General features: G+C 42.3%; 3 protein-coding genes across 4 annotated transcripts in view; 2 read left to right on the forward strand and 1 right to left on the reverse strand.

The window, feature by feature from the left end:
• The window catches only part of Fancd2 (FA complementation group D2), a 57,937-nt gene extending 44,802 nt beyond the window's left edge, over window positions 1-13,135 (forward strand). For both annotated transcript variants that reach the window (XM_048787099.1, XM_048787100.1), the window contains exons 33-43: window positions 1,065-1,195; window positions 2,520-2,613; window positions 3,509-3,631; window positions 4,723-4,816; window positions 5,402-5,473; window positions 6,145-6,183; window positions 7,034-7,108; window positions 7,978-8,052; window positions 9,115-9,261; window positions 10,605-10,700; window positions 12,710-13,135. In XM_048787099.1, coding sequence (XP_048643056.1) covers window positions 1,065-1,195; window positions 2,520-2,613; window positions 3,509-3,631; window positions 4,723-4,816; window positions 5,402-5,473; window positions 6,145-6,183; window positions 7,034-7,108; window positions 7,978-8,052; window positions 9,115-9,261; window positions 10,605-10,700; window positions 12,710-12,784 — 1,021 coding nt within the window. In that variant the 3' untranslated portion in view covers window positions 12,785-13,135. The remainder of the gene's footprint in view (window positions 1-1,064; window positions 1,196-2,519; window positions 2,614-3,508; window positions 3,632-4,722; window positions 4,817-5,401; window positions 5,474-6,144; window positions 6,184-7,033; window positions 7,109-7,977; window positions 8,053-9,114; window positions 9,262-10,604; window positions 10,701-12,709) is intronic.
• An 891-nt stretch (window positions 13,136-14,026) lies between these two features.
• Fancd2os (FANCD2 opposite strand) lies at window positions 14,027-19,669 on the reverse strand. The gene is made up of 2 exons (XM_015495125.2): window positions 18,480-19,669; window positions 14,027-14,863 (listed from the first exon to the last, which is right to left on the reverse strand). Exons 1-2 carry the CDS (start codon window positions 18,559-18,561, stop codon window positions 14,319-14,321), a joined length of 627 nt encoding a protein of 208 aa, XP_015350611.2. The 5' UTR covers window positions 18,562-19,669; the 3' UTR covers window positions 14,027-14,318.
• Window positions 19,632-21,349, forward strand: part of Brk1 (BRICK1 subunit of SCAR/WAVE actin nucleating complex) — a 6,590-nt gene continuing 4,872 nt past the window's right edge. The window contains exon 1 of the mRNA XM_015495016.2: window positions 19,632-19,812. Within this exon, the coding sequence (XP_015350502.1) occupies window positions 19,695-19,812 (118 nt within the window). The 5' untranslated portion in view covers window positions 19,632-19,694. The remainder of the gene's footprint in view (window positions 19,813-21,349) is intronic.

A 21,349-nucleotide genomic window follows, 5' to 3' on the forward strand; every position in this document is an offset into this window, starting at 1 on the left:
GGAAGGGGGGGGGGGTGTGCAGAGAGAAAGAGAAAATGTTTAATTTGACCTCTTTCTCACCAAACAATCAGGAATTGACTCTGGTATCATTTTAACAACAATTTAACAGTTCTAGACTGATTTTCATTCCCTATCTCCCATTATTTTATTGCATTGAAACTAGACTGTGTATGATGCATTCATTAAAAGCTGTGTTTTCAGCCAGGCAACTTAGTAAGATACTCTCAAAATAAAATTTTAAAAAAGGGCTTGGGGACTGGGGTTGTAGCTCAGTAGTGGAACATTTGCCTAGCATGTGTGAGGCACTGGGTTCAATTCTCAGCCCCATTTAAAAATAATAATAATAAATATTCATTGATAGCTAAAAATATTAAGGAGGTGGGGTGCTGGGAATGTAACTAAGTGGTAGAGTATTTGCCTAGCAAATGTGAGGCCCTGCATTTGATCCCCACTACTGGGGGAAAACAAAACAAATAAACTATGCTTTCTCTGCATTGTATTATAATTTCCTTCCACATTGTCTCTGTTGGATACACACACAAACACACTCTTTTTTTTTTTTTGATACCAGAGATTAAACCCAGGGATGCTTAACCATTGAGCCACATCTCCAGCCCTTTTTATTTTTTATTTAGAGACAAAGTCTCATTAAGTTACTCTGGCTTTGAATTTGTAAACCTCCTGCCTCAGATTCCTGAGCCTCTGGGATTACAGGTGTGTGCCACCATACATTGCCAAACTTGGATTTTAAACATGATTTTCAGTGTTTCATAAGTCTTTGAAGGGCAACTAATTTATCAGGGGTTGCACAAATTGCATTTTTGACATACATGACCCTTTTGAGGCCAGCATTCCATTCCTGGGGTGCTCTTTTACCCTAAATTTCTACATACACAGAGTTTTCTGTCAAGATGCTTGAAACTTGGTCCTAAAGCACCTGAAAATGAGGATTCTGATTTGGCTCTCACTTACAGGGAAGTTGGGCAACTCCTGTGGATTTTAATGTGTCTTTAATACATGTGATGCTGTTGTGTTTTGTTGTTTTGTTTCTTGTCTCCTTACAGTCAGAGCTTCAATTACTTGCAGAATTTTCATCCCAGCATTCCTAGTTTCCAGTGTGGTCTTTACCTTATCAGACTTTTGATGGTCCTGTTGGAGAAATCTACAGCTCCTGCTCCAAAGAAAGAAAAAATTGGTGATGGGCCCAATTCCTCTTTTTCAGGAATAGAATTAATGTTTAACTCTTTAAATTTGGGGCTTCCCAGAACCTTGTACATTTTTGCATGTAAATCCCCACAAAGTCTTGGATATGCCCTCTTTGACACCAAAGAGGCCTTTTTTCCCTAAGGAGCTCTGACTGACTTCTGCTGACATTGCTTAGTGTGACATTGGTCAACTGTCTAGAGGATTTTTTTTTCTTTTTTTTGGTACTGAGGATTGGAACCCAGGGCCCTAGCACATGCTGACCACAACCAAACTCTTCACACTGAGCTGCATTCCCAGTCCTGGATAATTTTCTGTTTGGCTCAAGTTTTAATCATATCCTTTAAAAAAAAAGAAAAAATAATTGGGGACTGAGATTTAGCTCAGTGTGGAGCGCTTTCCTAGCATGTGTGAGGTACTGTGTTCAATCCTTAGCACTGCATAAAAATAAATAAAGGTATTATGTCCATTTTCAACTAAAAAAATTTAAAAATTATCTGACACATTTGACAAAAAGACATAAACCATGAGGTTAATAAAGTGGGAGAAAAACATGGGAAGATTAGACAAACTCTAGATAGGGCAAAGGGGAAGGAGGGCAAGGGAGGAAGCAAGGGGATAAAAAAGAATGAGCTGGACATTATTACCCTAAGTACATGTATGGAATCATGAATGATGTGAATATACTTTGTATACAATCAGAGATATGAAAAACTGTGCTCTATATGTATAATATAAATTGTAATGCATTCTGCTGTTGTATATGACAAAATAGAATAAAAAATCTTTAAAAAAAAAGGGAGAAAAAGATGAAATAAGGATCAGGTGTAGAGGAAGTATTAGCCTCTTCCTTGACTTTTCTTTAACTGTATTATATCATAATTCTTGGAATACACCTCACTGATTATACATCCTAGTTAATAGCACAAACAGCAGCATGAAAATGTGAAATGGTGCTTTGGGAAGGGCCACTGACCTGCTCACCAGGAGCACGTTTGACTTTCCCACTGCCCAGCAGTATCCTTGTGTGGCTGTATTGGTTTATGTTCATAGCAGCCTTCTAAAAATTTCTTGATAAGACAGGAACAACTTAGTAAATTTAGAATAATAATCCCTTTGAACAATGATCATCCCAAAAGCCTGGAAGACAAGTGAGGTTATCTGATCATTATACATTATATACATACATTGAAATGTCACTATACCCCATGAATGTATGCAATTATTATGTGTCAAAATAAAAACTTTAAATTTATATTTTTTAAAAAGAGGTCATTTTCCTGCTAATGAGAACTCTCTGTCTTGTTTTCTAACAGCTTCCCTGGCTAGACAGTGCCTCTGTCGGGCATGGTCACATGGGGAAAAAGAGAAGAGCAGCATCTTTAATGAGCAGCTGCATGATATGCTTTGGTGAGATGTTTGGTTTCTTCCATAAGCCAAATACCTCTTTTCCATTTTGCTACTGATGGGATTTCTCATCTGGTTAGGGGAGACTTGAGAGCTAAGTAGGTTTAAACTAAACAGAATTTGGAATCTGGATCTTAAAATCCTCTGCTTCTACCTTCCTATTAGTTAAAATTGTTAAAATATAGAGGAAGTGGAGGAGTTTGCAGTTGTATCCTACCTTATTAATCAGCCAAATACATCTATTGTCTACCATATTCAAGATGTATTAATCACTTCCAAGGTGTCTGTTTCTAATTGGGTCTCATTTACTTTGCCTTTGGACAAGTATCTGGAATCTTTGTTATTAAAAATAAAAGCCCGGGGCTAGGGCTGGGGCTCAGTGGTATAGCGCTTGCCTAGCACGCATGAGGCACTGGGTTCGATCCTCAGCACCACAGGAAAAAATAAGCAAACAAACTAAAGGTATGGAGTCCATCTTTAACTTAAGAAAATAAAAATAAAAGCCTGAAATTGTTTTTATGGTGTGCTGGGGATCAAACCCAGGTCCTTGTGCATGCAAGGTAAGCACTCTACCAACTGAGCTATATCTCCAGCTCCTGAAATTGTTTTAAAGCTTAATACCAGCCAGGCTTGGTGATGTATGCCTGTAAGCCAACTGTGGGGAGGCTGAGGCAAGTTCAAGACTGGGCAACTTACCAAGACCCAGTCTCAAAAAACGAAAAGGACTGGGAATGTGGCTCAGTGGTTAAGTTCTTGCTAGCATGCATTAGACCCTGGGTTTAATCCTCAGTATTGCTGGGGTTGGGGGAAGCTTGATATTTGGTAACATCTCAAGAAAGAAATCTGAACTACTTAGAAGTTCAGTAACGTGTTCATACTCCTCCAACTCTCCATGCAGCATCTACCTGGAGCACACAGACAATGTTCTGAAGGCCATAGAGGAGATCGCTGGCATTGGTGTCCCAGAATTGATCAACTCTCCAAAAGATGCATCTTCCTCTACGTTTCCTACACTGACAAGGTAAAGGAATTCTTGCCTCCAGTTCTCTTTTTCGGATATGTTTACATTGTTTAGTGTATATAGTTTCCAAATAACCACCTTACTCCTCTAATTTTTTAAAAAATATTTATTTTTTAGTTGTAGTTGGACACAATACCTTTATTTCACTTATTTATTTTTATGTGGTGCTGAGGATCGAACCCAGGGTCTCGCACATGCGAGGTGAGTGCTCTACTACTGAGCTACAACCCCAGCCCACCCCTCTAATTTTGATACATTTGGTAGGTACCATCTTTAGTTAGTCTATGCATTCCTTCCAGAGGCTCTCAGTCAAACTATGTGAGTGGGCCTTATTGTGGAATAAATTGTCAGAAGTTACAGTTTGAAAGGAGATGAACTTCTCCTATCTATACTTTTGTCCTTTAAACTTGAAACTAGGATTGGGGATGGTAGCTTAGTGGTAGTGCGTGCCTACCATGCATGAGGCCCAGGTTTGATGCTGAACATCATAAAAAATATGTGTGTGAGTGTGTGTTTGTGTGTATGTGTATAATATAAGCTTCAGGCTATTGTTCTAATATTTTAACCACTTTGAGAAGGTGATTGTCATATCTAATCATGTATGTCTCAATGAGTTTGTGTCTCCTATCAGTAGTTATACTTGTATAGTCTTTCAGGTTTATAAAGCACTTTAACATTCTTTATCTCATTTGATTGATCCTTTTAATAATTCTATCAGGTAGGTATCATTACCCCCATTTTACTGTTGAGAAAAGTGAGGGTAAGAGAGGGAACCTCTCCAGCTTGTAAACAGTAAAATGAATGTGGAAGCAGGATTAAACTTGGGTCTTCTCCCTACTGCTTCACTACTCTTTCTATACCACTCTATCATCTCCTTCCATGAAGCTAGCCCAGACCCATTGTTTTGTAGGTCATCTACTTGGACCCATTTCTGAAGCCTTTCCACTTTCCTATTCTCTTTTCAGTGGACCCTAGTGAAAGAACATTCAGAGGGGTAGGGGAGGAATTATTGTGGTTCCTGACTTCTTCTTGGGAAGTTCTTCCTAAGCAGTGCATTGCTGTAGGACTATGTATACTTGTCCCTCTTTTAGGCACACCTTTGTCATTTTCTTCCGTGTGATGATGGCTGAACTTGAGAAGACGGTGAAAGGTCTCCAGGCTGGCACAGCAGCAGACTCACAGCAGGTGGGTCAGATGCTCCCCCACCAAGAAATGGACTCTGGATTTCTTGGAATTTCCTGATCCTGCTATTTCTTGGGCCTAGGGTTTCTCCTGAGCTACTTACTTTGAGTTACCAAAATACAGGATATTTTTCAAAGACTCCTGCTTTAATTTCCTTTCCCTCTAGTTGGAGGTGAGAATTGGGCTTTATTTTCCCTGGCCACTGTCCAATTTGTCACTTGTTTGCTAGCATGAGGTAAGTTAGTCTGAGATCCTGTGGATCTTGGCAGCTTGGCTAACCAGAACTGAACTGGATTGTTGAGATCAAGGGCTAGCATAGGCAGTCAGAAGCCACTGAGATCTGCTGCAGAAGCTGTACCTACTTGGAAATTCCTAAAAAGACACTCTATCAGGCACTCCAATGTTATCACAACATGTAGGCCTTAGAACCATCTTGTGGGTGCACTGGTTGCCACATTTCTTTGGTAGCGTAATTAGCTTTAACCTCTGAATATCTGTGTGATTGAAGAACTGTGCATTAGTTGGGAGTACAGGATAAGAATGATTCTGTGAGCTGTGATTCAGAGGCATCTGTTTGTTTGTCTCCAGATTCATGAAGAGAAGCTTCTCTACTGGAACATGGCTGTTCGAGACTTTAGTATCCTCATCAACCTGATGAAAGTGAGCATGGAGGCTCCAGTTATCCAGATAACTGCGGAAAATGAGGCCCTGGCTTCCAAAATGGATCCTGTTTGCTCCTGTCCTCACCCTTCCTGAGACATATCTCCTCCATACACACACATTTCCATTGTCTTATTGCCTGTTCTCCTGCCCATCCGTGCTAACCCCTTTCTCTCCTAGGCAATGTCCTTTTCCTTTTCTTCCTGCCTCCCACACACAATAATAATACTTAATCTCTGTCATTTTCTCTCACCTTGCTCTGGGTCCTCTCTAATCTCACTCCCTTTTCCAACCCTCAGTGTCTTCATTATTTTTCAAACTAGTGCTTTCTCTCCAAGATTTTGTTCAGGTTGGTCCCTCAGCCTAGGATGTCATTCTCTTATTGTTTCACTTCACTTATAAAAAGTTTTTCTTAAAGCATCAGATCAAGGTTTTGGCCCTCTTATGTCATATTCTAACATCTCCAGTTAGAATCAATCTCTTGTCCCTCTTTGCTCATTTCTTCCTTTCTTTAACCTCAGCTATGGCAGTTACTCTGTTCCGTAAATTAATTTGTAATTAAACTGTTGACTTGCTGTCTTCATTTTAGGATTCTCTGCAGTACCCAGAGCTGTGCTGGGATGCTCAAAGGAGCCATCCTTAGCTTTGGTTTCTTGTCTTTTCACCTCCAGGTATTTGATAGTCATCCTGTTCTGCATGTATGTTTGAAGGTGAGAGCTTTACTGGCCCTGTTCAATATTTCTTCTTCTTGTGGTTGTTCTAAAGAGGCCTCAGCTAAAATGAGTTGCCAATACCTTGCATACGTCAGAGGCTGAAGGATCTATTCTATGCTAACAGCCTTAGGGAAGGCAATAGATATGTTAGCTCAGTGGTACAGTGCTTGCCTAACTTGTGCAAGACCCTGGGTTCCATCCCCAGCATTGTTTAAAAAAGAAGAAGAAAAAAAAAAGAGGGAAGAGGAAAGGCCTTTGGTGGCCTTGTGAATGTGGAAACTGATATATTCTATGTCTTCATGACTCCTCTCTATGGGGATTTCCCAGATTAACTCTAGATTTGATAGTAAACCCAATGGGAATATTGTAGAGAGAATGCTTCTTTCCCACTCCTGATGTCTCCTTCCAAGTGGGTTGGTGCCCCATTCTATCTTCTGGCCTCTCTACTCTCATACACTGGGAGATGGGGGAGTCAGGGACAAGGGGTGATTTCTTTGATCTGGTAATATTGGAAATTGGTGTGGGCTCCCTCATCCCTACACAGTTTCCTCCTCTTGAGAGTCATTCATCCTCAAGAGTTGGGAGTTCCCGCTGCTCCTCTCTGCTCTCATTCTTGAGTTTGGCCTTTGGCCTTTGGCTGTGTCTGGAATAGGTAATTCATCAAATTCTGGGGTTTGTTACAGACAATTTTCATATTAAACTACCTTCTCCAAATTAACCTTTTGGACTACTCCCAACTATTTTTTACATATAAAAAAGGAATATAATGCCTTTGGGCTGGTGATGCTATGCTGCTTCAGTAGGGGCCTTTCAAGTAAAAGAAGTCACCAGTGTCTCTTTTCTTCAGTATGGACGTCTCTTTGTGGAAGCATTTCTGAAGCAGTGTATGCCACTCCTAGACTTCAGTTTCAGAAAACACCGGGTAAGAGCAGAGAGCAAAGAGTTACTCTCAAGAGTTGCTTGGGGACTGCGTTTGTGGCTCAGTGCTTGCCTAGCATGCATGAGGCACTGGGTTGGATCCTCAGCACCACATAAAAATAAAGATACTGTGTCCACCCAAAACTAAGAAATATATATATTTTTTTAAATCAAGTTGCTTGGAGGGTATATGCATAGTGACTTATGGGGTAGGGTGGGGGTGGGAGTGGGAGCAGTCTCCTTGCTCACATTCTGGGCAGAACTGTTTAGACCCCTCCTGTGCTTCTGCCCTAATGGTGCTTTTTCTCTTAAGCTTGATTTCATTGTGCTACTGCACTCCTAGGACCTTGTATTCAGTTGATTGCTACTTTGTGCTTCCCTAGGTCTACTCTTTGGAATAATAAAGATGGAGTTTATTTGTGTCACAAAATACTTTGCTGTTTTAAAGAACAATCTTGATAGTTTTTTTTAGTAAAGTAGTACCCAGGGATAGATTAGTGAAGTAAGGAAAGAAACAAATGGTTTCTTATATATCTTTAGCAAGTAAAACTTGCAAAACACCAATAATAAAACATCTAGGATATTTGGTTAATCCCTCATAACCCTAAAAGAGAAAGGAGAGGTGGGGAAAATTGAGATGTGGTAACCTATTTAGCTCTATAGTCAAGGTCTTATGGCAGTAGGGGCAGAAATGGGACACTAGAGAAATCTCTTTGGCTAATTCTGTTTCTGAGGGCCAAATGAAGACGATTGTCACCATAGGCTGCAACCTGTAGAATGTATCATCTTTGATTCCCTCAGTTACAAGGATATCTTGCATCTAAAATGAAATGAGAATATTTCATGCTGCATTTATGAATTTTGTAATCTTAGGAAGATGTGCTGAGCTTACTGGAAACCTTCCAGCTGGACACAAGGCTGCTTCATCACCTGTGTGGGCATTCCAAGGTGAGAGGGGAGTAGGTCGGGCACTGCTGGCTGGATCTGCAGGTGCTTTTGGGAGTACCATTGGTTCTATTTACTTCTTCCTTTGTTACCCCTTCTTTAAGCCTTTAGATCTTAGACTGTGTCCAAAGGCATTTTATGACTATTCAGATCCTTAGTTGCTGGTTGATATTGGGCAGTGTCTAAAGGGAAGTTCTGCATCTGTAATTTGATTCAGATCCCATAGCCGTTCTCTAGAAATGCTTCTTGGGTGAGGAATATAGAATGCTGCTGGATGGCTGGGCATGGTGGTTCACACCTGTGATCCGAGCCACTCAGGAGGCTGAGACAGGAGGATCACAGTTTGAGGCCAGACTGGGCAACTTAGTGAGACCCTGTCTCAAAAAAATAAAAAGGACTGAGGATATAGCTCAGTAGTAAAGTATCCCTGGGTTCAATCCCTAGTTAAAAAGAAGAAAAAAAAAAAAAAACTTACAAAGTGCTCTGGGTGGGAAAAACACTAGGTCAGGGGTGGCACTGTTGGGCAAGGTATTGCTAAAGCAGCCATCTCAGATTTTCCAGCTGGACTACTTAGTTGTCAAGGGGCACATCTGTTGTGAGAACATTTTTGCATTGAAGGGTTTTTCTGCTTGAAACCCTCTTAGAGTTGATAAACCATTGTCACCTTTTTTTTCTGAAGGAACACGGAATCCTAGGGTTCTATAGTCACTGGAAAACCAAATGATTCTTTGAGCCAGTTCCTATTACTTATTTCCTCTCCTGGTTTTAAGTTGAAAAGTTCTGAGCAATGGAATTTTAAGGACTCTGTGCTAAGCAGAGATTTTTTTTTTTTTTTAATATCCATGTAATATTGGCTCAAGAATATTTTTGGTGCCAGGTGAGGTGACTCATGATTGTTACCCCAGCAACTCAGGAGGCTGAGACAGGAGGATTACAAGTTCAAGTTGGGCTTCAACAACTTAGTGAGACCCTGTCTCAAATTGACAGGGCTATGCTGTCATTCAGTGTACAGATTTATGCTTGACGATAAGCTCAGATGAGATGTATGTATGTATTTTCATTCAGATTCACCAGGACATGAGACTCACCAAACATGTGCCTTTACTCAAAAAGACCCTGGAGCTCTTAGTTTGCAGAGTCAAAGCAATGCTGGTCCTCAACAATTGCAGAGAGGCTTTCTGGCTGGGCAATCTCAAAAACCGGGACTTGCAGGTAAGCCTTTGGACCACCAGTGCTAATACCTCATTCCCATTCCTTGATAGAACATCAGAAGGAATGTAAGGAAGGTCACTTAAGCCCTGTTTTGCCAATGAGACTGCTTTGAAGTCTGGTTGTTTAGTTTTTTTTTTTTTAAGAACTATTTTTTTTAAGAGAGAGAGAGAGAGAGAGAATTTTAATATTTATTTTTTTTTTAATTTTCGGCGGACACAACATCTTTGTTTGTATGTGGTGCTGAGGATCGAACCCGGGCCGCACACATGTCAGGCGAGCGTGCTACCACTTGAGCCACATCCCCAGCCCTGGTTGTTTAGTTTTTAAAGCTAGGGTACATTGCTGTGGTCTCTAGTCACAGGCTGTACTAGAGACAGGCAGCAAAGGTGCCATTGGTGTGAACAGGTCTCAGAAATAGAGCCAGATTGGTGCAATCCTCTCCAAGGCAGTTTTAAGCCCTAGTCTGTATTTTTCACGAAATCATTTTGGCTAACGTTAACAAATGAACATTTCTAGGGTCTTACAGTTGTCTGACTGAATGAAATCTTGTGTTGATCATAATATTGCTTACAGCATTTTTCATAAAGGATCTAAGCCCTTTTTTTTTTTCATGCTGACAATATCATAGTTTTATAATTGGTTATATATGAAAATAGACCCGAGAATTAGCTTCTTTTCTTCACCTCAGCTGTATGAGATTGATTCTATTTGAGAAAATTGAAACTCAGAGAAGTAACTTATGTAAGGCCTGTCAACAGCAAGTGAGTGGAGCCAGAGCTTGAGTCCAAACAGTTCTGATCCAGAGTTGATGTTCTTCAACCACTTGACTGTTCTTCAGCCTCTTCATAGCTGTTTGTGGTTCCTGTGTTGGAACTTATTTACTTTAAGATACCGGGGAGGGCTGGGGTTGTGGCTCAGAGGTAGAGCGCTTGCCTAGCATGCATGAGGCACTGGGTTTGATCCTCAGCACCACATAAAAATAAAGATGTTGTGTCCACCTAAAACCAAAAAACAAATATTTAAAAAAAAAAAAATACTGGGGAAACTAGATCTGTATTCAACGATAACCAAAAGTCACTAATACATTCTTACCTTGTAAATCTACTGTGATACTAGAATACAAAGATAAATTCTTTTTTGTAGAAATACATATAATATCAGAGCCACAGGCATCCCAGAAACCTGGGGTTGAGCATTCCTTCCCTAGATGCTGTAGCACAAGTTGGTGTTAGTGTTTTGAATGACTTAGAACATCTTTCTTTGTATTGCTCAGCCTTTCTCCTCGTACGAACCCTAATGTAATCATTATAACCCACCATTTGTCTCTGTCCTTCCATATTTAGGGTGAAGAGATTATATCCCAGAATTCCCAGGAGAGCACAGCAGATGAGAGTGAGGGTGGCACGTCATCCCAGCTCACTAAGAGCAAAGCAACAGAGGTATCGAAAGGGCACCAGAGTCTGGCATTGATGGTTTCATGTTAACTGTTGTGAATTGGTAGAATGCAGACCTTTCCCTGCTTATATTTGATGATATAATACTATTTCTTTACTTATGAATTCTTTGGGGCCCAGAAAAAAAGAGTTCCACAATTTTAGAATCATTTGAGTATCTCAAGCTGTGGCATGTGTTATGGAGTTGAAAATTGCCTTCCAAGTGACTTGGGCTGTGGCTCACTAGTAACGCCTGTGCTTAGCATGCACAAGTCCCTGGATTCAATCCCCAACACTAAAAACAAAGAAAAAAAATTTTCCCTTCCATTGTGTATTGTACTGTTTTCTACAAACTCATGTATGAAACTATTTTAGAAGGAAGAAAAGAAGAGTTTAATATATTTTCTAAGTTCTGAGAAGATGAGCTAAGCCACTTAAACATGTTTGAATAGACAAAAATAGGCAAGCCAGCTTGGTGGCCCACACCTATAATCTAGATGGCTCAGGAGGCTGACGCAGGAGGATCATGAATTCAAAGCTAACCTTAGCAAAAAAGAGTTGCTAAGCAACTCAATGAAACCCTGTCTCTAAAATACACACACAAAAAAAGACTGGGGATGTGGCTCAGTGGTCAAGTGTGCCTGAGTTCAATTTTTGGTTCCCCCCTGTCCAAAAAAAATCACCCAAGAAAGCATTTGATGGAAGCCAAAACCTAGAGTCAGAAGTTGCTACCACATAGGAATAAAATAACAGAACTCCTTTTTTTTTTTTTTTCAATGCTTTTGTTAATTTAAAGAAAGCTAAATAAAAATTTGCATATTTATAAAATTTTGCTATAATTCAAGTGGGTCATGGACATCAAGAAGTTCAGATACAAGAATTCCTGCTGTGTGGCCTAAATAAAGGCCGTTTAGTATGAAAAATTATTTGCATGGTTCTCTGTTTTAATGTATAACATGCCTCCTGCACCTGTTAGCTTTGTATTTTATCCTAAACAAACCTACCATACTAGATTTGCGAAGCAATTTTATGTGTATTCCCTGTTGAATTTTAATATCTATTTCATTTTCTATTGAAGCATATGGTGATTTTGTTTATGTCACATCCATGTAGAAGAGCTGGAGAGCTATGGCCAATTTTAAAAATCATGAAAATTTGGTTTGCTTGCAGTATGGGATGAGTCAGTATCAAAATGATCTCCATCCATGGTCTTGGCTTAGAGCTCAAGAATTAAGATGGTGTTGAATGCCTATAATTCCAGCTACTCAGGAGGCTAAGGGCAGAAGATTTCAAGTTCCAGACTAGCCTGGGTGACTTAGGGAGACTGTCTCACAAAAATAAGAAGGGCTGGGGATATAGTTCAGTGGCAGAGCACTTGCTTAGCATGTGTGAGGCCCTAAGTTTGATCCCCAGTACTTCAGTAAAAATGAGAAGAGCCTCTGGTTCATTTTACAAAGAAGGTATTATTCAGCTTTTCATCGCTGTGACCAACATATATCCAAGAACAACTTAAGAGGAGGAAAAGTTTATTTGAGGCTCACAGTTTCAGAGGACTCAGTCCATAGACAGCCAAGTCCATTTCTCTGGGCCTAAGATGAGGCAGTGCATCTTGGCAGAAGGGTGAGGTGGAGGAGCACTGCTCCACTGTGGCAGCCAGGAAGCAGAGACAGCAGGTGAGGAAGGGGCCACAGGGAAGATGAACCCTCCCTTCACTCACACCTCCTGTGACACTTTTCCTTGCCCCATCTGCCTACAGTTACCACCCAGCCAGTCGATTCAAATTAGAATAATTAGGTAGCAGGTCTCATAATCTAATCATCTCTCCTCTGAATATCCTTGCATTAACACAGGAGCATTTGGGGGTCACCTCACATCCAAACCATAGCAGTAGTTTAAAATCTATCATTGGTTTCAACAATGAAGTAGTATAGTATATATTGGTGGGAACTTTTTTGCAATTCATTGAGTCTCCTAGATCAATGGCCTAAAATACTTACTTGTCCTTTGCTCCTTAGGATGGTGAAGAAGAAGAAGCAAGTGATGGAGAAAAGGAGCAATATAGTGATGAGAGTGACGACAACTCTGATTAGACCCCAAGAGGCTGCTGCTGTCTTTCCCTTCTCTGCCACTCTCTTACCATTTTGTATTCAGGGTTTGAAATCTGCTCTTTCTGTTTGGAAGTATCCTGTTTTGTCCTCCAAGAGGGGGTTTATTTAATTTGTGAATTTCACGGATTGTCTAACATTGTCAAAGTCCCTGGCTTGGAATCCCAGTGAAGCGTTGTTTCTGGTTTCGATAAATGTGGCTGTACTGTGCTTCAGAGTAAACTCTCTGAGTCATGATTCTGGACTTTGTGCACTAGTTTTGAAACAGATTTATTCTAGAATTTAGGCTTATATCACTTTAACAAATAAATTCTAAGTTTTTCCTTAGTCATCTTATTCTTGTTTTTTAGATTTCTTTTATTATTCAAGGACTAGGTAGAATTGAAGTTTGTGCAGAGAAATAATAGGGATAGGTGCCAACATAGTTTTTCTGCCCAAAATCATCTTCTCTATTACAAGGACTGTTCTCACATATGATGGCAACATCTTTGTGATCTTTCTAGAGAAGTGACCTGAACTTCTTTCAATACTCAAGACAGAATCAAAAGGAATATTTTGCTACCTTATAATTTTTTGGATCCTTATAGTAATATAAGACAAAGGAAGAAGAGGCATCATCAAATTTATGCTGACTTTGCATACATATAATATTTATTTCCACATTATTCTGAATTGCACCTATAATCTAATTACAAGAATACTACAAAATTGTTTATTAGAAACAGAACATTATGAATATACTTCATCTAAAATGGAGGGCTCTCCTTTCTTCTGTCAAAAAGCCCAATTTCAGTGCTGCTACCAAGTTCTTTCTTGCCAGGCTGTAAAGATTGTTTAATATTTGTTAATATTTCTATCCATTTAAGTACTATCCTGAGGTATTGTTTTTTGGTCATTGTATTGATGGGGGAAGTCTATTCAGTTTTTAAACTAATTCTTTTTTTTTTTTTTTTAAAGAGAATTTTTCAATATTTATTTTCTAGTTTTCGGTAGACACAACATCTTCGTTTGTATGTGGTGCTGAGGATCGAACCCGGGCCGCACGCATGCCAGGCGAGCGCGCTACCGCTTGAGCCACATCCCCAGCCCTAAACTAATTCTTGACTCATAAATATTTTTTACCCCATCTTCCTCTGGTACAAAAAAGTGCACACTCCTTTCTCAAAATCCCCTTTTCCCCCAATTCATTATTGTCTTTGGTGTTTAAGTGAGTTCACAGTAGGCTCATTGATTTATATGGTTTAATGGTTCTTTATCACATGTACATGTCAATGCTAGTTTGACTCTTTTAAATGGTCGTTTCAAATTTACAATGGAAATGTTCTCCCTTGCACTGTTATCACTGCCCACCCTCCCCTTATTTTGGAGAGACAGGGGCTCCTGAATTATCACTGCTTCACAGGAAAGCAGAATAGCTGGGGCAGTGTCACAGTTTCATTTATGTGAACAGATTTGTGTAAGCTTCAGGTACATACCAAAGAACATGGTGTGAAGATTGGGGGGATCAGATGGGGACCCTTTACTTGGAGTGTTGTAAGGCAAAGGTGCACTTCTTATATGTTGCATACAGCAGGAGGATGGAGCGCAGCATCTGTTTGCACATAGTCACTGTCATCTGAATCTGAGGCTCCTTAAGTCCAGTGGGCCACTGGTGCTCCCTGCTGATAATTTTGCAGAAGGCTGACTTGTCTGAAACTCTGAAGGTCCCAGTCCACTTGGGTGGCTGAGCCGTGATGACCCTGCCAAAGACAGAATCCACTCCACTGAGGCGGATGGGCTGGGGCTTCCTGACCAGTCCTTTCTTGTTGCTCATGGTTCGGAGCTCTGACGTGTGGCAGGGTAACTTGGGACTCACTCCGGTTTCCAGGAACGGGCTGTCTAGGACTAGAGTGACCTCTTGAAAGCACAGCTGCACTTCAAGGTCAGAAGGGGTATGTGGAAAACAGGGGGAGGCCCTAAAGGGGTGCTTGGAGGAAGGGGTAGGTGTTGTGTGCCGCAGCCATTGGAAGCTCTCATCCAGTGGGGTCCATGGTGACCAGAGCTGATATCCTGCCATTGACAGTCCTAAAGGAGAGGAATCAAAAACATGGAATTTCCCCGGTGAGGTCATGGCCATGACAGTTCACATCTGTCTCACTACTGACTTATTAAACTTACTTTGTGGTTCCCATGAACAGATTCCAGTAGTGATAGGGTATTAGTAATTCTAGAAAGGACAGTAGGGGATGGGGATGGTAATGAGTATTGAATGTGTCAACTGATATGTGCACTAAGATTCTATTAAACCTTTTACAAGCCTCTAAAGGGAGGTTTTAACCCATCCTACAAATGAGGAAATGGATTTGTCTGACATGGAATGTCCCAATCCACTGTTGGGACTTGGGCTGTGTTGGTAACTGCTCATGACAGAATATATACCTCTGAGGTGACAGAGGGTGCTGGGACTTCATGATGAGATCTTATTATTTGAGATTAGAAGCAGCTCAGGCCATATCTTAAAAATAGGTCACCCTTAATGCCATGTATTTTAACATCAGTGGTTCCCAAGTATGCTTTCTGGACTAACAGATTGAACATCCTTTGGGAAGTAGGTAGAAATGCAAATTCTTAGGCTCCAATTCAGACCTACAGAATCAGAAACTCTGGGGTGGGGTCCAGAAACTTGCATTTATGCAAACCCTTCAGGGGACTCCACTGTACTTTTCAGTTTAAGAACAACTTACACTGTTCCTTTTAAGCACTTCCAGCCAGCTTGCACTATTTTTCATAATGGAGACAGTCTGCTCCCTCTTGCCCCTAAAAGTCTGTTTCCTGATACAAAGGGAACAGCTCTTCTGAGTCCTAGGCAACTGGGGACCACATTAGAGGAGTTATACCAGGCTGAGGGGAAACACTTCCACGGGCGAGTCTCTTAAAATGTTCTAAAGCTTTTTTGTTGTTGTTTTTCTGGGTATGGGTTTTTGTTTTTTCATCCATGTGAGACCCACTGACCCACTGGTTAAGACCATGATGATGATGATGATGATGATGATTTTGTCTTTGAAAATGAAGGATTGGGAGGTGGGCTGGGGATAGAGCTCAATTGGTAGAGTGCTTGTCTCACATGCACAAGGCCCTGGGTTCAATCCCCAGCACCACCTCCCAAAAAGGGGCGGGGGGGGGGTTGGGAGGAGATTGCTAACTCATACTTTATCCAAGTAGATTTGGAGCTTTCCATCATTCTGTTTCAAAACTGACAATACTTAAGGGCCTTACTGATTTCAAGAGATGCTCACATTTCTTGAGTATCTACCTTTTATGTCAAGGGACATATACAGCAAATCCCTTTTCTTTCTAGCCTAGTGTATTTTTCTCTCTCTTTGCTTCTCCCACAAAATACAGTGGTAGATTTGATCTCATCCTACCCAGTAATTGTCATCATTGAGAAGTTGACAGCTTCACCATAGTGTTGAAGCAATGAAATTCATCTTTTAAAAAGAATTGTTGGTGACATTTCAACCCAGAACTGCCCCAGCAATGGTTAGTATGAAGAAGATGGGTTGGTTTACTGCAGCTGGTATGTTTCTCATGTTCTATGCAGCCTTCCTGCAAATTACTAAACATTCAAATATCTGGGCTGCCTTAGGATGAGAAATTGGCACCCAAGGGATAATTATCTATTCCAGTCTCTGAAGGGCTTTTGATGCAAGATATCTTGACCTTAAGAACATACATACAAGATTGGGGCCACTTTGGTATGCCACTTATGACAAAATGGGATGGAGAATATTAATTCCTCTAAACATATGCCCCCTCCCCCCCCAAAAAAAGAAGTCAAATCCTCAGGATTCTTTTCTTGATCCTCCTAAGAGGAAACAGCCTAAGTTAAAAGGCTTTGTCACATGTCCAGCCTGAATATTCAGAAACAACATGGAAGAGAGGGCTTACTTCACACAAGGTTTAAAAATGGTTCAGCCCATCCCAAGCAAGAAGTCACTGTCACCCATTCCAGGAGGGATTGAATAGGAAGTATACTAAAACTACTGTAATAGCTCCGAAATAGGGAACACCTGTTTTTTCTGGCCCCAAAGTATTCCCTTTCATACCATTCCTCCCATTCCAAGGGACCCAGTCCCTTGATTTCCCCACCTTGGAAAGGGGAACGCAGCGCCCAAATGCAGCTGAGGTCCTCGTGAACTGTGTGAACAGATCCCGAGGAGCTGGAGTGCTTGGAGAAGGGAATTGTCCCCCTGGGGCCCCTCCCCGGGTGCGGTGGCCAGACGGCGCTGGCCGAGGCGGAAGAAGAGGTGGGAGCCCGGGCCCGGTCCCACCATCCGGGCCGGGGGCTCACCTGCTGAACTCCGTGGGCCGCACGCTCCAGAGTGGCAGCAGCATCTTTTCTCCACCCGCGCTTGGCAACCGCCTTTGTGACCCAGGACCCCTGGGGGAGAATCCGAGCCCCGCCCCACTGGGAGGTGTCAGGATTGGCCTCCCACTCACTCCTTGGAACGCCTGGTCCAGGACTCAGGTTTCAGCAGGGCTAGTTAGAATTCCTTCCCATCCCCATCCTACCATACCTGCGAGCCTTTTGATCAGGTCACAGAGAACAGAAACCCCCACCACAAAGGCTGTGGTCAGGTGTAAAAATCCTGGGCCTGTAGTTAGGGATAAAAATCTGTATCAAGCCGTGGGTGGTGGTGCACGCCTGTAATCCTAGCACCTTGGGAGGCTGAGGCAAGAGAATCGCGGGTTCAAAGCCAGCTTCAGCAATTTATCGAGGACCTAAGCAACTCAGCAAGACCCTGTCTCTAAATAAAATACAAAAAAGGCCTGGGGGTGTTGCTCAGTAGTTAAGCATACATGGGTTCAATCCCCAGTACTACTACTACTACTAATAATGTGTATTAATTACCCTCTGCCCATATTCAGGATTAAGGACCGAGGGTCCTGAAGGCTTTTGCTGCTGTATTGAAATGATCCAGTGCAAGGAGACAGAACTTATTACAAATGTTTGCCTGTCAAGAGAGGAAAAAAAAAATCTTTCCTTCCTGATTGAAAACCTGTCTGCTTCTGTTAAACTTCAGGATTATTATTCTGGGGAATGGTGGCGTATGCCCTGTAATCACAGCTACTGGGGAGGCTGAGGCAGGAGAATCCCTAGTTCTAGATCAACCTGGGCACCCTAGTGAGACCCTGTCCCCCTAAAATAAAAAGGGATAGGGTGTAGCTTAGTGGTAGTGCATCCCTGGGTTCATCTGCTAGTACTCACAGGTTGGGGAGGGCGATTCTGTCTCATGTTGCAATGCTGAAAAACTGATGCTTTCATCATACTGAAAAAGTGACTTGACAAGTTTGTAAGCATTGCTTCAATTGCCCTGGATGGCTGAGGGAAGGAAGGAGTCCACCAAGCTAACTCCTGAATCCCCAGTGCCTATCTACTGCATTGTCTAGCAGTATTTGTGGGGGGAACTAATGGCCCACCTGCCTTTTTCTTGTACACCCATAATTGTCCTAGCACAGCACCATTAAGAATGGTTACCTTGGGCTGGGAACGAGTTCCTGGAAGTGTCATTTATCATCCTTCCAAGTGTGATATGAAGCAACATACGGAAAACCAGAATCTCCTTGTATTAGCTTTTTTATTCCTGCAATGAAATAGCTGAGGCAGGTTACTTATGAAGGAAAAAAAAAAGTTCTTTACCTTGCAATTGTAGAGGCTGAATCCATAACAATGTGGTGTAGGCTCTGGAGAGGGCCCCATGGCACATGGTGGCAACATACATGAAAGATGGAAATACAAGGAGAGGCAGGAAGCAGAGAGGTGGGAGGGGCTGGCCGGGTTCAGGCTTTTATAACAACTTCCCTTCTGGAGAACTTGCTCCAGGCGGCCAGTATTCCCTTTCCAGGGCAGCCCTAATCAACTAACACATAGTTGCCACTAAAGAAAAATATGTATTCTGTTTTCCCCTTCAGTTTATCATGTGACATTTTATGTTGCCAAAGTGATCATAATTAACATTTCATGACTGCATAATATTTACAATATTAGCCATTCTTCCATAGTTATACTACTACCACGAAGAACATCTTTGTGGTTAAAGTGGTCTTTGTGGGTTTTCCCCCCCACTGATTTTTTTTAATGAAATGATTAGGGGGTCAAAAGCTTTGAAATGTTTACTTGCTACCAGTTTACAAGATTCCTTCTGAAAGGATGATACTAGTTAACATTGTGACCAACTACCTCTGACCCTACCAATTTTGGCTTGGCCTCTCCATCGCTGGGTCTTAAACGTTTATTTGCGTCACTGGGAACTGAATCCAGGGGCGCTCTATCACTGAGCTAACACCCCAGCCCTTTTCACTTTTACTTTTTTTTACTTTGAGACAGTGGCTAAGTTGCCCAGGCTGGCCTTGAACTTGTGATCCTCCTTGCCTTTGCCTCTCAAGTCGCTAGGATTACAAACGTGAGCCACTGGGCCCGATTGTTGCCATGTTTTGCTCATTTGTTAAACGCAAAGTGGGACATCATATTACATGGTGCATCATATGAAAGGCATTTCCTAAGTGACTTGTATTTAGTGTGGCTTAATCAACCATGCCTATCTTATTGCTGAGACAGATTGCGCAAAAGATCTTGGAGCCGCTAAGGGAGTAGGCGAGGGGAGCCCACGCGCCCCCTAATGACCAGAACTGCCAGTGACAGGCGTGGGTGTGCAGCTCGCCCAAGGAGTTCAGGCATCTGTTTTCCAGGGCGTGGGAGCGGAGCGAGAACGCAGGCGAGGGCGCTGCAGTGCGCAGGCGCACCACAATGTCGGGGTTTAGTGGGTACCGATTGGGCGTGGGCTGGCGGCGCAGGCGCACTGGCGGCCTATGGGGTCGAGGCGCCGGCGCACTCACTCTTCTTCAGACGGCCGCCATGGCGGGACAGGAGGATCCGGTGCAACGAGAGATTCACCAAGACTGGGCGAACCGGGAATACATTGAAGTCATCACCAGCAGCATCAAGAAAATCGCGGACTTTCTCAATTCGTTCGGTCAGCGGGCGGGCTGGGGGAGGCGGGGAGGAGGGAGGCCTCGGAGGCGGTTCTTCAGGGGCGCCGAGGAGGCGCTTTCCGGGGACCCCCGGGAGACTTCTGCTCTTGCCGGTTTTCGCTTCCTCCTTTAGGCTCCACCTTTCCCCCCGACCTTAGGCTCCACTGGCAGTTCCTGTGAGGTTGCCCAGCCCTAAGCTGATGGTTTCGTTGTCATCTCTCTGGACTCATTAACAGGCCCTCTCCCCAGACACATAAGGCAGCGCCCTCCGCCCTCCGTGGGATTTCTCCTCCTCAGTGGTCTCCTGGTCCTTTGGGCTCCGCATCCATTCCAGTCTCCACTTTGCATCTAGACCGTGCAGTCTTGACAGTGTCACTACCCAGTTTAAAGACTCCTCAAACAGTTCCCCGGCTCCTTCAGGATCAAGTCAAAACCTCTTTCTTTAGTCTCTTTTAGTCGCCCCTGTCATCCATTCACTGTTCATTCTTTCCTGTCTTCAGTGTATGCTGTGCTCAGAATGGTAGGCGGTGAGATCAGAGTTAAGGCCCGGGTCCTGTAGGGCCTTGAAAATGCCCTCTTTATGGATGGTATATTGTTTATAGTAGGTATTCTGCCTTCTTCAGCCCATTCTTCCAAGCAGTTGTTCTCAGTATAGAGACAACTTTACCAAAATCTCTCCTGGGTGTAATGCTCGTGACAGTCTTAAATTCTTTATGCACTGTTCATATTCTTCTGGGCAGTAACCTATAGTAGAAACTTCTACCCTATGTTCTCCAAGTGTTTCTTTCAGACGCCTTGGTGCTGGATAGACTTTCTAAGATCTCTTATTATTTAATTTTGGTGCTGGGGATTGAATCCAGGGCTTTATGCTTACTAGGCAAGCACGTTACTACTGAGCTACTTCCCCAGCCCTGGATAGTGTTTCTTAGGTAATTACAAGAAGAAGGGATGATGTCTAATAATCTTTTTTTGGTACCACTAATTCAGCAACATCAAGTTGTTAAGATTAAATAGGAGCCTGAGCAAAGGGATACCAGCTTTGTAATACCAGCTTGTAATACCAGCTCCTAGGGAAGCTGAGGCAGGGGGATCAACTGGCCAAACCTGCCCCAAAAAAGGTGCTGGGGATATAGCTTAATGGTAGAGTGACCTGTGTTCAAACCCCAGTAGTAGAAAAAGAAAAAAGATTAAGTAGGAAAAGCTGATTATTTAAAAAAAGAAGAATTGAGAATGAATTAACTGTTCTGTAGAGAGAGGACTGATCCTTGTAGCAGGAGTAAGGGTTTTGTCAGTGGGCTGAAAGTGTAGCTCAGGGGTAGAGCATCTGCTTACCATAGAGTGAGTACTTTAGTTCCTTTCTCAGCCATGTTAAATAGCAAAAAAGAGGCCGGGTGCAGTGGTGCATGCTTTTAATCCCAGTGGCTTGGCAGGCTAAGGCAGGAGGATTGGGAGTTCAAAGCCAGCCTCAGCAACTTAGGAAAGGTGTTAAGTAACTCAGGAGACGCTCTCTCTTAAAAAAAAAAAAAAAAAAAAAAAAAA

This window comes from Marmota marmota, unplaced genomic scaffold, assembly GCF_001458135.2.
Source record: "Marmota marmota marmota unplaced genomic scaffold, marMar, whole genome shotgun sequence".
Classification (NCBI taxonomy): domain Eukaryota; kingdom Metazoa; phylum Chordata; class Mammalia; order Rodentia; family Sciuridae; genus Marmota; species Marmota marmota.

Bases quoted from the DNA above. Each gene is read 5' to 3' on its own strand.
- Fancd2os (XM_015495125.2), bottom strand. From the start codon at position 18,561: ATGTATGTTGCCACCATGTGCCATGGGGCCCTCTCCAGAGCCTACACC. The intron at 14,864-18,479 runs GTAAAGAACTTT...CCTCTCCTTTAG, and splicing joins TCAGCCTCTACAATTGCAAG to GACTGTCAATGGCAGGATAT.